The sequence below is a fragment of the Muntiacus reevesi genome, chromosome 21 (assembly GCF_963930625.1).
Source record: "Muntiacus reevesi chromosome 21, mMunRee1.1, whole genome shotgun sequence".
In the NCBI taxonomy this organism is placed as follows: domain Eukaryota; kingdom Metazoa; phylum Chordata; class Mammalia; order Artiodactyla; family Cervidae; genus Muntiacus; species Muntiacus reevesi.
Genome location: NC_089269.1, coordinates 50,354,040 through 50,368,967, shown reverse-complemented (window position 1 = coordinate 50,368,967; position 14,928 = coordinate 50,354,040). Strand labels below are relative to the sequence as shown.

The 14,928-nt window shown below is 43.2% G+C and overlaps 1 protein-coding gene across 1 annotated transcript; it reads left to right on the top strand.

Moving 5' to 3' along the window:
* Positions 1-101: 101 nt before the first annotated feature.
* Positions 102-5,295, top strand: DNAJC28 (DnaJ heat shock protein family (Hsp40) member C28). Its single transcript, XM_065913747.1, has 2 exons — positions 102-387; positions 1,268-5,295. The coding sequence occupies exon 2, from the start codon at positions 1,318-1,320 to the stop codon at positions 2,458-2,460; it is 1,143 nt and encodes a 380-aa protein (XP_065769819.1). The 5' UTR covers positions 102-387; positions 1,268-1,317; the 3' UTR covers positions 2,461-5,295.
* The last annotated feature ends 9,633 nt before the right edge of the window (positions 5,296-14,928 follow it).

Here is a 14,928-nt window from a genome sequence, read left to right as displayed (position 1 = left end):
CGCGCGCCGCACTTCCGGAAGAACTACATCTCCCACAATCCCGCTCGATCTATCCATCTTCCGCTCCAGTTGGGGGCGGAGGCGGAGCTGGTGCCCGGGACGGGGCGGGGCCTCCGGAAAGCTCCTACTCCTGTCCTCTAGAGAAGACTAGGGCTTAAATTAAGGAGATTCTGGGGTTCCCTGGTAAGGTAGGACGTCTGTCCCTATTAGGTATAATACGGCCCGCCGCACCCCGAGGGTTCCCTCTGTGTAAAACGCAGATGATCTAGCCCAGCGGCTGCGCTTGCCGCGGGCCTCCCGCCGAGACGCCAGTGAAGCGAAGGGCAGATGGCGCACGCATGCGCCGAGGCGCAGCTTGGACGCGGGAGCCGCTGAGCCGCTTCTGAGGTGAGTAGGGGGCGGGGCGGGGCGTGTCCAGCGTCGGGACTGACCGCTCCCTCGCGGCGGCCACCGTGGGCACCATCACCGAAGTCCCAGTTAAACCTGAAAGTCCTCGATCCCAACTGTCCAGAAATTGGAGTCCCCGGGAACTCAGTTTTAGCATGTATACATCAAAGTCCTATTTTCAATGAAACCACTTCCAGCATTTCATTGCCATTACCCTTCCTCTTCTGTACCGTGCGTTTTAAAAATAATAGTTAACGTCTTGAGAGGGCTCACCCTTTCATCTTGGTTTTTCGACTTGCAGCGAATAGCTCCTTCCTAACAAGCTGCAGAGCTTAAAATCTTTTTTGGACATTTGATTCTATTCAGTTTAGTGTCAGACTAGGTACATACTTTGGCGTGTGCTCTGATTATTTCACATGTCTCCTCGTGAGAAGACTCCTTGGGACGGTAAAGACTGATACATTCGCTAACTAAAGAAGTAATGGTGCCGATGAAGTTCATGATCTGCTGGGGATACAGACAGTTAAACAAGAGGCTTATTGTGCCCTTCCACCTTGTTATTGGATTTGGTTATGTTGCTTAACCTTCTGGGTCTACATTTTCTCATAAAACGAGAAGATTGGATTAGATGATCTCTGCGAACTTGCCAGCTCTAACATTCTGGGGTTAGTTAGGAGTAGAATCTAGATCATATGTTAATGTAAGACATCATCAACTTCCATTTCTCTGCTAACATAAATGAATCGTAGCTCTGAGAATTTTTTAGCAGCAGCATTAGAAAGAACTGCCCTTATTGTATGCGTAATTTTATTCATAATGCTGAAAATATGAGTTTAGCTGATAATACAGCTTTCTTCACTCTATATTTGTTGTTTTATAGATCATTGCTAGGGAAGAACTCTGGGTACCATAAGGAACACAACGTATGTGATGATGGCTCAGATCTTAAGATCTCATCTGAGAAGTGCTTCAGTGATTCCTAATCGAATGAAAATGGGTCCATATCTTGGTGTCATAAGAACTAGAATGATGTCAACCCATAAATCCAAAAGGAATATGAGAGAATATTATGGGCTGCTGAACCTGGATGAAGGCTGTTCTGCAGATGATGTCAGGGAATCTTTTCGTAAGCTTGCCAAGCAATATCATCCAGACGGTGGCTCTAGTACTGCTGATTCTGCAACGTTTATAAGGATTGAAGAAGCTTACAGGAAGGTACTTTCCCACGTGATAGAACAGACAAATGCCAGACAGAGTAAAGTTGAAGACACAGAAGAAGAAGAAGAAAAATTCAAATATAAAACACCCCAACACCGGCATTACTTAAGTTTTGAGGGTATTGGTTTTGGGACTCCAAGTCAACGAGAGAAGCAGTACAGGCAGTTTAGAGCAGACCGTGCAACTGAACAAGTGATGGAATACCAAAAGCAGAAACTGCAAAGCCAGTATTTCACTGATAGTGTCACTGTTAAAGATGTAAGACACAGTAAGGAACGAAAGATAACTCAGGCAATAGAGCGTTTGGTGGAGGATCTCATTCAGGAATCAATGGCAAAAGGAGACTTTGACAATCTCAGCGGGAAAGGAAAACCTCTGAAAAAATTTTCTGGATGTTCATATATTGATCCTATGACTCACAACCTGAACAGAATATTGATAGATAATGGATACCAACCAGAATGGATCCTAATGCAAAAGGAAATAAAGGATACCATTGATCAACTCAGAGAGGCAATTTTAGTGTCGAGGAAAAAACTTGGGACTCCAATGACATCAGCTGAACAGAAACAGTGGAACCAAGTTTGTGAGCAATTTCAAGAAAACATCAAAAAGCTAAATAAGCGAATTAATGATTTTAATTTAATTGTTCCCCTTCTGACCAGGCAGAAGGTCCATTTTGATGCACAGAAAGAAATTGCCAGAACCCAGGAAATATACATGACCCTTATAAAAACAAAAGAAGTCACGGATAAAAACCCATGTAACATTGATCCAGGAGAAGGAGAGAAAACACCTGGAGTTAAGACCAGTTTCTTTAACTGGATGAATGTGTGGAAATTTATTAAAATATGACCATCTCAGTGTTCACAGTACTGCCCCAAATAATTTTCAGTAGTATTAACACCACACATAGAGGCTGAGGTTTCTTTCTATCACAGAAGAGTCTGAGAACTGTGCATCTCTGTACTTTTCACAAAACAACCCACATCTACAGTGATGTGTAATTCAGTGAGAGAACTGTTAGAAACTGAGTCAGAGAAATATTCAACCAGCTTTGTTCTGAGGACATAGCAAGACAAGAGGAAACAATTTAATATTGACACAAGTTTATTAAATCACAAAACTAACCTAAGACCTCTGGGACATTATATGGTTGGAAACATTAAGATAGGAAATTAGTGTAATGGAGTTCCAGCACTCTTATTTTTTTTTTAATAACGGCCTTCTCTGTGGGTACTGAATAAAGAAACCACCAAACATCTAGGTTGTACTTTGTCCTGTCTAACTTCATGAGCCATTGGCAGCAAAGATCCATCAGCCAAGCTAACTGATTTAGCTATTCTAGAAATAGACTCCAATGTCCACTTTAAAGAGTTTATATTCTGACCTCTCAGAGGTGGGTTCAATGGAAACAAAGTTTCACTTATGGCTTCATCTCTAATCAGAGTCAAAATGTTGTTTTTACATAAACCTACCTGAAGCCTCTCTTGTGTATCACACTTCTCAGAGGCTTTTACAATGAGAGGAATATATCAGTTTACAGTCTTAGGGATCCAATTTCCTGTCTTAGGAACCCTTTAATAAGCAACTACAAGGGAACCCTCTTACACTGTTGGTGGGAATGCAAACTAGTACAGCCACTATGGAAAACAGTGTGGAGATTTCTTAAAAAATGAACTAGAACTGCCATATGACCCAGCAATACCACTTCTGGGCATACACACTGAGGAAACCAGATCTGAAAGAGACATGTGCACCCCAGTGTTCATCACAGCACTGTTTATAATAGCCAGGACATGGAAGCAACCTAGATGCCCATCAGCAGACGAATGGATAAGGAAGCTGTGGTACATATACACCATGGAATATTACTCAGCTGTTAAAAAGAATTCATTTCAATCAGTTCTAATGAGATGGATGAAACTGGAGCCCATTATACAGAGTGAAGTAAGCCAGAAAGATAAAGACCAATACAGTATACTAACGCATATATATGGAATTTAGAAAGATGGTAACGATAACCCTATATGCAAAACAGAAAAAGAGACACAGAAGTACAGAACAGACTTTTGAACTCTGTGGGAGAAGGTGAGGGTGGGATGTTTCGAAAGAACAGCATGTATATTTTCTATGGTGAAACCTATCACCAGCCCAGGTGGGATGCATGAGTCAAGTGCTCGGGCCTGGTGCACTGAGAAGACCCAGAAGAGTCGGGTGGAGAGGGAGGTGGGAGGGGGGATCGGGATGGGGAATACGTGTACCTCTATGGCTGATTCATATCAATGTATGACAAAACCCACTGGAAAAAATAAAATAAAATAAATAAAAGGATGGCTTGAAAGTGAAAAAAAAATAAGCAACTACAAGATGTCAGAATTTTGTGCTCACTTGCACCTTTGGCAAATGAGAAGAGATTGACATCCATGAGACTGTATCCCATCCACTCTCAGAATGATCTGACTTTTTAAGGTCTGTGTAATTAGAATCGGGCAACTAGAAGGATATGGAGACTTGTCAAAAGGAGCTGGTCTGTTTCCTTATTTAATTCAGAGTGCTGTACAATGGACGTGTCTCAGAAGCTTGTCACTTGCCCCTCTGATTTTGGAAGAACAAGTTATTTTGTAAAGTGTGTGATAGATAAGTAAAACTACATCTTCAGAAGGAAATTTCAGACCTTTCTGCTTAGATGATGGGGCATTAATGGGTATAATATGTGATTATTATTATTATTTTTAATATGTTAATTATTTTGTTGAATGAGTTATCACTAGCTTCTGCAATGATCTGTTATTCTATATTCAATTGTGACCAGTGTGAAATAAGAGCTTTATAATAAAAACTATTGTTCCAAAACATCTTAGAAGGTGATGATGCATCTGTGAATCATGTTAAATATTAGATGCATGACACCTAATTATGGTACATGAAACCTAATTATGGGGCTTCCCTGATAGCTCAGTTGGTAAAGAATCCACCTGCAATGCAGGAGATCCTGGTTTGATTCCTGGGTTGGGAAGATCCCCTGGAGAAGGGACAGGCTACCCACTCCGGTATTATGGACTGTTGAATTCTATGGACTGTATAAACCATGGGGTCACCAAGAATTGGACACGAGTGAGTGACTTTCACTTACCTAATCGCATTACAACAACATATATAAAGGAAACCGTTTTTATTTTTGGTTGTGCTGGGTCCTCACTGCTGCTCATAGGCTTTCTCTACTTGGGGTGAGCAGAGGCTTTTCTTCACTGTGGGGCTCAGGCTTCTCGTTGTGGTGACTTCTCTTGTTGCAGAGCACAAGCTCTAGGATGCGTGGACTTTAGTAGTTCTGGTGTGTGGGTTCCGTAGTTGCAGGTCATGGACTCTAGAGCGTATGCTCAGTAGTTGCGGTGCACAGGCTTTGTTGCTCCATGGCATGTGGAATCTTCCTGGACCAGGAATCGAACCTGTGTCCCCTGCACTGGCAGGTGGATTCTTATCCACTGAACCACCAGGGAAGTCCAAGGAAATCATTTTTTATATTAGCTAATGAGAAGGTAAGGTTATCAGAAAACTCTAGTAATTCCTGATTTCAGCACAGCACTTTTATGTTTGTAAATGTCTATATTAATCCATTTAATCAATAAATTTTATGATTATTCATTGGTCCAATGGTTCTCTAAACAACTAACAGTAATAATAAACATGTTTTGTCTGACCATCTAAATGTTTTTTTATCTTCTCGCTTGATGTCAAACCTGACAGACACAGACTCTTCTTGCTAAAAAAGCAAGTTCACTATGTACAAACAGGGTCACTTACTGAAGTAACTTCCAGGTCAGAAAAAAAAAAAATTTGGCCACTTCATTGGCATTTGTGGAATCAGAATCTGACACTTAGGCTCTGTTTTGATACAGCATTGACCTTTTTCTGTTGGTTTCTCATCATGTAACTGTCAACTTTTCAGATGTAGTAATAATTTACTGAGATCTCTAAACTCCTTAATAGGCACATATTAGACTCTTGTCTGATTCCCAGCCTTTTCATGGCTCCTTTCTTCAAACTGTAGAATGAAGACCCTGGCCCAGCACCACGAGGATAGAACCTCTGGATCACAAGTGACTTTTGTCTCTGTGTCCTTGTTCTGTGTGCCCGAAGTTTGGCCTCAGTCAGTAGTCTGGTCCCTCAGGACTATAGTTTTAAGTTCTTTGACAGAATGATTGCATTATTATTTTTTTTTTTACTTTGAGTAACTCTGGCCCTTTCATTTGTTAACTTAGTGATAGGCCAGTTACAGTTGGTTCTTTGAAGAATTGAGGTTATTCAAGTTTCTCAGTGTCATGTAAACTGAGCAACAAATGCACAAAATCTAACACTCCCATGTAGGGTAGTAAAGTCTTTGTTGGGTTTGTTTGTTTATTTAATTGAAGTATAGTTGATTTACAGGTTGTGTTAATTGCTGTTACACAGCAAAGTGATTCAGGTATACACGTATACACATGCTTTTTAATATGCTTTTCCATTGTGGTTTATCCCAGGATATTGTATATAGTTCTCTGTGCTATATAGTAGGACCTTGTTGTCCATACAACTTCACTGTCATTCATTTTCTCCACTGTGCTCCCAGGCTGTAGCCCTACTCTTGAGGGTACCTCTCCCAGAGATGGGAGTCCCCTGTAGCCTTGTCTGTATGACTGAGGCCATACTTCCCTGTTATATTAACTGCCTGGATACCCATCCCTGGGCCTCAGCCACCTTCCGGGACATTTTCAATACCTCTCAGGCACAACTCCTGCTTATTTGTTCCCAGAAGTACTGCCTTTCCTGTTTTCAACAAAGGTCTACTCATTCAACATACAGTTACTGAAGTCATAGAAGGCAGTCCACCATCCCACCATCTGGATTCTCAGAAATCAGTGACTGGGGTGAGGTGCTGCAAAAGAACCCCTCACCCCTAAAAGTGGATCCCACTGGGCTAGCATCAAAGTGCAAGCAGGGCTTCATTCCTCCTGCAGTTCTAGGGAAGAATCCAACTCCTTTCCTTTTCCAGCTTCTAGAGGCTGCCTGTATCCTGGCTTATAGCCCTCTCTTCTTCCTCAAAGCCGGCAACAGCAGGGGGGTCCTTCTTATGTCTCATCACGCTGACTCTTCCTCTTCTGCTTTTCGGGACCTTTGTGGTGACCCTGGACTTCCTAGCTGGCAGCAGCGGTAAAGAACCTGCCTGCCAATACAGGAGGATGTAAGAGACACAGGTTCAATCCCTGGGTGGGGAAGATCCCCTGGAGGAGGGCATGGCAACCCCGTCCAGTACTGTTGCCTCTAGAATCCCATGGACAGAGGAGCCTGGTGGGCTACAGTCCATGGGGTCGCACCGAGTCGGACACGACTAAAGGGACTTGGCACGCGCACACGTGGTGACCCTGGGTCGATCCAGTTCACTCAGCATAATCTCCCCCATTTTAAAGTCAGGTTAATATATACACACTAGTGAAAGTGAAAGTGTCAGTCACTCAGCCATGTCCAACTCTTTGCAACCCTATGGACGGTCACCTACCAGTCTTCTCTGTCCATGGAATTCTCCAGGCAAGAATACTGGAGTGGGTTAGCCATTCCCTTCTCCAGGGGATCTTCCCAACCTAGGTATCAAACCAAGGCCTCCCCCATAGCAGGCAGATTCTTTCCTGTCTGAGCCACCAGGGAAACCCATACACACTACTACATATAAAATAATCAACAAGGACCTTCTGTATAGCACAGGAAATTCTACTCAATGTTAGGTAATAACCTATACGGGAAAAGAATCTGAAAATAATGGATATTCATATATACATAATTGAATCATGTTGTTATACACCTGAAAGTAACAGCATTGTGAAACAACTATTCTCCAATATAAAAATTAAAATTAAGAAGAAACAAAAAGTCACTCAGTAGCAACCTTAATTCCACTTGCAAATTTAGTTTTCCTTTAGCTGTGTAACGTGACATATTCAGAGATTCTGGGGATTAGGGCATATTTGGAGGGGGTTGTTATCCTGCCACCATTGTTCAGTCGCTAAGTTGTGTCTGACTCTTTGTGGCACCATGGACTGCAGTACACCAGGCTTCCCTGTCCTTCACTATCTCCCAGAGTTTGCTCAAACTCATGTCTCTTGAGTCACTGATGCTATCTAACCACAATATCCTTTCAAAAATTTATTTTTAAATTTTTGTCTGTGCTGAGTCTTTGTTGTGCCGGGTGGGCCTTGTTGCCACGTGGCATGTGACACCTTAGTTCCCCAACCTGTGTCCTCTGCGTTGGAAGGCAAATTCTTAACCACTGGCCCAGCAGGGAAGTTCACTTTGGAAAAAAAACTCTGTGCATAGTTGACCCTTAAACGACACAGGTTTGAACTGTGCAGGTTCATGTATTGTTTCTAAATTTTGTTTATTTATCTACTTTGGTTGTGCTGGGTCTTTGTTGCTGTGTGTGGACTTTGTCTAGCTGTGGCCAGGCAGTGGCTATTCTCTGGTTGCAGTATGAGGGCTTCTCACTGCAGTGTTCTCTCGTGGAGTGCAGGCTTGGGTTTCACGGGCTTCAGTAGTTGCAGCACCAAGGCTCAGTAGTTGTGGCTCATGGGCTTAGTTGCCCTGTGGCACGTGGGACCTTCCTGGATCAGGGTTTGAAACCCGGTCTCCTGCATTGGCAGGTGGATTCTTTACCCCTGAGCCACCAGGAAGCCCTGTGTAAGTTCACTTCTATCTGTTTTGTTTTGTTTTTTTCCAATAAATATGTATGTACTACAGTATTGCACTAGCCAAGTTGGTTGAGACTGGGATGTGGAACCAGGATATGGAGGGGCAACTATAAAGGTATGCTTGGATTTTTTACTGCACAGTGGGTCAGCACCCCAACCCCTGAGTTGTTGAAGGGTCAACTGTATATGATTTATAGACACACACTGTCCCTCCATTGCTTTCTCAAAAATACATGGATGTGAGCACATTATACACATTCTTATCTTTGTCTTCACCTGCCTTTTACTGTATCTTCAACATATTTCCAAATCAACAGATATAGCTCTGTCTCATCTGTTAAGCCATCATGAGATTGCTGCATGCGCTCATGGAAAGTAGAACTAATCAATACTGAGCAAAGGAAGTACATAGGGGTGCAAGGTGACACAGAGGCGGACCACACGGCATCTAGAGTGAACACAAGCTGAGGTTATCATAGAGCAGGCGCGAGATAGGGTGTAACAATGAGTCATAAGCTGTGAGCGACAGAGAAGGCGACAGAAGCTCACACTTGGTGAACACCTTCCTTGCGTTAACTCACTTAATCTTCACAACAGTCCTATGACATAGGTACTATTATTAACTTTTTTGAGAGATGGAGAAACTAAGGCACAGATTGGATAACCTGGCACACAGCTGGAAAGTGGCGGAGCTGGGGATTTGAATCCAGACTGACTAGAGTTGGTCTGATTCCAGACCCCTGTTCTTACCCACACACCGAGCTCTGGGGTTGGCAGGGAGGAGACAGAGCAGATCACATTACTGAGTGAAGATTCTAACATTTACTTATTTAGGTTGTACCGGGTCTTAGTGGCAACATGTGGGAATCTAGTTCCCTGACCAGGGATTGAACTCAGGCCCTCTGCATTGGGAGCATGGTGTCTTAGCCACTGGACCACCAGGGAAGTCCCTGAGAGAAGATTCTAGAACTCCACACACTGAGGTTCCCAGGAGCTACCTTGGATTCAGTGGGGTTTTTGTTTGTTTTTTAAACTTTTTGTTGGAGTGTAGTTGACTTACAATGTGTTAGTTTCTGCTGTACAGCAAAGTGGATCAGCCATACATGAACATAAATCAACTCTTTTATGTTTTATTTAGCCAAATATATAAGTATTTGACTGCACTGGGTGTTCTTGCAGCATGCGTGATCTTTACTTGCAGCATGTGGGATCTAGTTTCCTGACCGGGGATGGAACCCGGACCCCCTGCATTGGGAGCTCAGAGTCTTAGCCACTGGACCACCGGAGAAGTCCCGTATACCAACTCTTTTTTTAGCTTCTTTCTTCGTGTGTGTGTGTGTGTGTGTGTGTGTGTGTGTGTGTGTGTGTGTTAGTCGCTCAGTCGTGTCTGACTCTTTGCGACCCCGTGGACTGTAGCCTGCCAGGCTCCTCTGTCCATGGGATTCTCCAGGCAAGGGTACTGGAGTGGGTTGCCATTTCTTTCTCCATATAGGTCAATACTATATGTATTGAGTAGAGTTCCCTGTGCTATACAGTAGGTAGGATTCAGTGTGCTTTAGAGCTGGATTATTATTCTTGTCATTTATTTCTCTTGAGGTCCCTGCCTCCCTGACTGCCTATAATACCAGTGAGCAAGAGGAAGTGTGATGTAGGGAGAGGAAATGAATGAGTTTCAGAGTTTGAAAGACTTGAATTCAGATCCAGGATTTCCCACTTGCTAGCTCTGAGACCTTCCTAGGCATCTGTCTTCTCTTATCTAATGAATATCATTAGACTCAACTTGCAGGATAGTTGTAAACCTTTGAGATGATGAACATGAAACGCTGGATGTTGGAGGGGGACAGGCGTGTGAGCGTGTGTACGTGCTCAGCTGTGTCTGACTCTTTGAGGTCCCATGGACTGTAGCCCGCCAGGCTCCTTTGTCCATGGCGTTTCCCAGGCGAGAATACTGGAGTGGGTTGCCATTTCCTTCTCCAGGGAATCTTCTCCACAGGTATTTGACCCTGTTTCTTGCAGGTAGAGGGTGGTCCTCAGCTGTAAATCAGTGATTCTGGGCAGAGGCATTACTGCCCCCCACAGGATATTTTGGAAAGTTGAGGGAGAATCTTCAGAGGAAAGATGCAAGGCACTACTTGGACAGCAAGGAGATCCAACCAGTTCATCATAAAGGAAATCAGTTCTATATATTCATTGGAAGGACTGATGCTGAAGCTGAAGCTCCAATACTTTGTCCACCTGATTTGAAGAACTGACTCATTTGAAAAGGCCCTGATGCTGGGAAAGATTGAAGGCAGGAGAAGGGGACGACAGAGGATGAGATGGTTGGATGGCATCACTGACTCAATGGGCATGAGTTTGGGTAAACTCTGGGAGTTGGTGATGGACAGGGAGGCCTGGTGTGCTGCAGTCCACGGGGTCGCAAAGAGTCGGACACGACTGAACGACTGAACTGAACTGAACTGAACAGGCAGCCCATTTGGACCAGTATGTCATGCTGTGTGTATTTATGTGTGTGTGCTCAGTTGCTAGTCATGTCTGACTCTGCGATGCCATGCACTGTGGCCTGCCAGGATCCTGTGTCCATGGGATTTTTCAGGCACGAATACTGGAATGGGTTGCCATTTTCTTCTCCAGGGGATCTTCCTCACCCAGGGATCAAACCTGAATCTCCTGCATTGGCAGGTGGATTCTTTACATGACTCAGCTGGTAAACAATCTGCGTGCAATGCGGGAGACCTGGGTTTGATCCCTGGGTTGGGAAGATCCCCTGGAGAAGGTAATGGCTACCCATTCCAGTATTCTGGTCTGGAGAATTCCATGGAGTATGCAGGACATGACTGAGCGACTTTCACTTTCACCTAGGAAGCCCAGTTTGTCATGCTGGCTGTCATCTTTTGACTGGTTGGTAAGTCCATGCAACCCTAGTTGGTAAGTATTTTAAACATCATCCGTGACCACAGGCACTTAAGAGATGGGGCCAGGGACACTGGGTGTTTCACAGTGTACAGCGTACTTGACCAAAATGAGGAATTGTTCCTTGTCCTGCTCAGCATTCAAACATCCCACCAGACATTCATGTGGGTGAATACCCTGGTTATAGTCATCAAAGCCTAAAATGGGATTATATTTTACATATAAATATGCCAGTTTTGCATGGTTTTAAATACACTATTTTTTGCCTCCATAAAAGCAACTACTGTGAAAATTGTACTTCATTTTCTTGGGAACTTACCAAGAATTGTACCTCATTTTAGAAAAATGTTACCAATGGCACCATGGCCTGTGACATTTGACTTGCCAATACTATGTGTCTATTGGAGTTTGCATTTGTAGTGCTCAAGACGAATGTGAACCAGAGGAGATCAGACTCCTCCCTGTTTTTTGGTTTAAAAAAATTTTTTTTATTATTTATTTTTTGATATCCCTTTTAACTTAGAAGTAAATGTTATTTTAGTAATAATTAATCCAAAAGTAAATTAATGGAGATCACAGCCAGCATCCAAGACGACCCCTAAAGATCCCCACTTTCTGATATTCACATTTTTTTGTGTGCATAGCATTCTCCCACAATCGGCTTCCCAAGTGGTGTTAGTGGTAAAGAACCTGCCTGCCATCACAGGAAATGTAAGAGATGCGGGTTCCTCCCCTGAGTTGGGAAGATCAACTGGAGGAAGGCATGGCAATGCACTCCAGTGTTCTTGTCTGGAGAATTCCGTGGATAGAGGAGCCTGGCGGGCTACAGTCTGTGGGGTCAGAGAGTCAGACACAACTGAAGCAACTTAGCCCACATGCACTCCCACGACGGAGCAGGCATCACGGCGTGCTCTGCGGGACCAACAGAATAGAGCGGACTGCGGTACCTCTCTTCTGAGGCCGGAGGCTTCCTGCTGCCTCTCTCAGATCAGTCACTCTGCGTGAAGCCAGTTGCCATGTCTTGAGACTGCCTTGTGGAGATGGCGCCCGTATCCAGGAATCAAGGCCACCAGCCACCAGCCACATGAGTGAGCTTTATGGGAAGCAGAGTGTTAGGCGGGTGTTCAGTATTTGCAGACCCAGCTGACAGTTTGATTATAATCTCGTGAGGAATCCTGAGCCAGAAGCAAGTCAACTAAGCTGGTCTTAGATTTCTGAGTCTTAAAATTGTACAAGATAATAAATAAATAAATGTTTTAAGTTGTTAAGTTTTAAGATAATCTGCTATATAGCAGTACATAACTAATAGAGAAGACATACATGAAACTCAGTAATCTGATTCATTTCATCAATGAGCATTGTTTTGAAAGCATTTCGTATGTGCTATCCTTCCAGTATAATTAAAGTCAATCTAGTTTATAAAAATTGGAGAAGGAAATGGCAACCCACTCCTGTATTCTTGCCTGGAGAATCCCATAGACAGAGGAGCCTGGTGGGCTACATACAGTCTATGGGGTCAGAAAGAGTCGGACACGACTGAGTGACTAAACAACTATTATAAAAATTACATGTTGAAGTGATTTATTCATTTTGACGTCACTCTTGTATTGTTTTATACTTTCCCCAGAGGCCTTCTTTTTTGTTTTTTTTAATATTTATTTATTTGGCTGCACTGGGTCTTAGTTGAGGCCTGCTAAATCTAGTTCCCTGACCAGGGATTGAACTCTGGGCTCCCTGCATTGGGAGCATGGAGTCCTAGACACTGGACCACATATGAAGTCCCCTACCTAACTTCTTTATGGCTTCTTATACTTTTGTACTACTGTATGTTTTTCTGACTCATTCTTTGTTCCCTGTTATGCATTGAAGAATTTGTCTCCATATCAGTATTTTAAACACTGGTGTCTGAATATACCCCTGACATAGTGTACTTGTACTATTTCATCACCACCTTTTCCTGTATAGGTGATTATTTTAACATGGCACATAAAAAAGCATGACTCATTTGTGAGAGTATCATACTTCTCATTATCTCTATTTTTTAAAAATCGGAGTATAATTGTTTTACAATGTTCTGTTAGTTTCTGCTGCACAACATGAATCAGCTGTATGTGTACGTATATCCCTTCCCTTATGAGCTTCCTTCCCATCTCCCTGCCAAATCTCTATTTAAACTGAGATCATATCCTCTTTTCTCTGTTCTAAAACTAGTTTTTTTCTTTATATTATTCTAAAAAGCCAATTTGAGATTGTTTTTTCTGTTATTTGTAACTGAAAGAAAACCAGCTGATAAATGTATCCAGTGTCATCAGAGTCTAGACTTTAGAAAGAAATGTTTCCTCTTCTGCCTGAATCAAATGATTGCCAAGTTTTGCTGTCCTGTTTCCACTCTAAAAGACCATCTTTTTCACCTGCAACAAAAACACCTGTTACCACCCTGCTTCATGTTGGTGCTGATCCTCTAATTGTTGTAGGCAGTAAATGTTTCAGTTTTGTAGAAAACAAACAAAAACCAAAAAGGCTGTCTTTTACTCAGATGACTGACACTGCATATCCATCCTTTCAAAAGGTCCATAGGAATTTGATCCGAATTCTAAGTCCAATTACAACCGTTCTAACGGACTTACTAACATGAAGTCTTTCTGTTTCAATGAGCTTACGGTGAAAGCTGTAAGGGTGAAAGACTATATATATATATATATATATGGAGTTCTTGTTGTTGAGTTACTCAGTCATGTCTGACTGTGTGAGCCTATGGGCTGTAACCTGCCAGGCTCCTCTGTCCATGGGGATTGCCAGGCAAGAATACTGGAGTGGGTTGCCATTTCCTTCTCCGGGGGATCTTCCTAACCCAGGGATTGAACCCATGTCTCCTGTAAGTCTCTTGCATTGCAAGTGGATTCTTTACCTCTGAGCCACTGGGTAAGCCCCAATGTGTGTGTGTGTGTGTGTGTGTATAAAAAATTTACTGATTTGCCTGCGTCAAGTCTTAGTTACGGCACGTGGGATATCCTGTTATGGCACACAGACTCTAATTGCAGCATGCAGGCTTAGTTGCTCTGAGGCATATGAGAGCCTAGTTCCCCAACCAGGGATCAAACCTGGGCCCCCTGCATTGGGAGCTTGGAGTCTTAGACATGGGACCACCAGGGAAGTCCCAGAAAGACAATAGTTTTAGAAGTCCACTGTGTTTTACACAACCTAGCTCCTGCAGTACTCTTTGGTGTATACTCCTTAAAGGAGACAGTAGGAAGAGACCTGACTGTAAGAAAAAGAAAAATCTGGATGACTGGTTAAAGCATCAGGAGAGAATCAGAAGACTAGTCAGTTGTTTTGGTAACCATGGGTAACCATTTGGTAACCATGGTACTAGTTGGTAGCTTGGTAGCTCTGACAAATAATTTCATCTTTCTAGGCTTCAATTTCTGAGTGGTTGTCGTTGTTCAGTGGCTAGATATGTCCGACTCTTTGCGACCCCATGGACTGCAGCACATGTCCCCTGTCCTTCACTATCTCCCGGAGTTTGCTCAAACTCATATCCATTGAGTTGGTGATGCCATCCAACCATCTCATCCTCTGTCGTCCCCTTCTCCTCTTGCCTTCATTCTTTCCCAGCACCAGGGTCTTTTCCAATGAGTCGGCTCTTCACATCAGGCGGCCAAAGTATTGGAGCTTCAGCTTCAGCATCAAT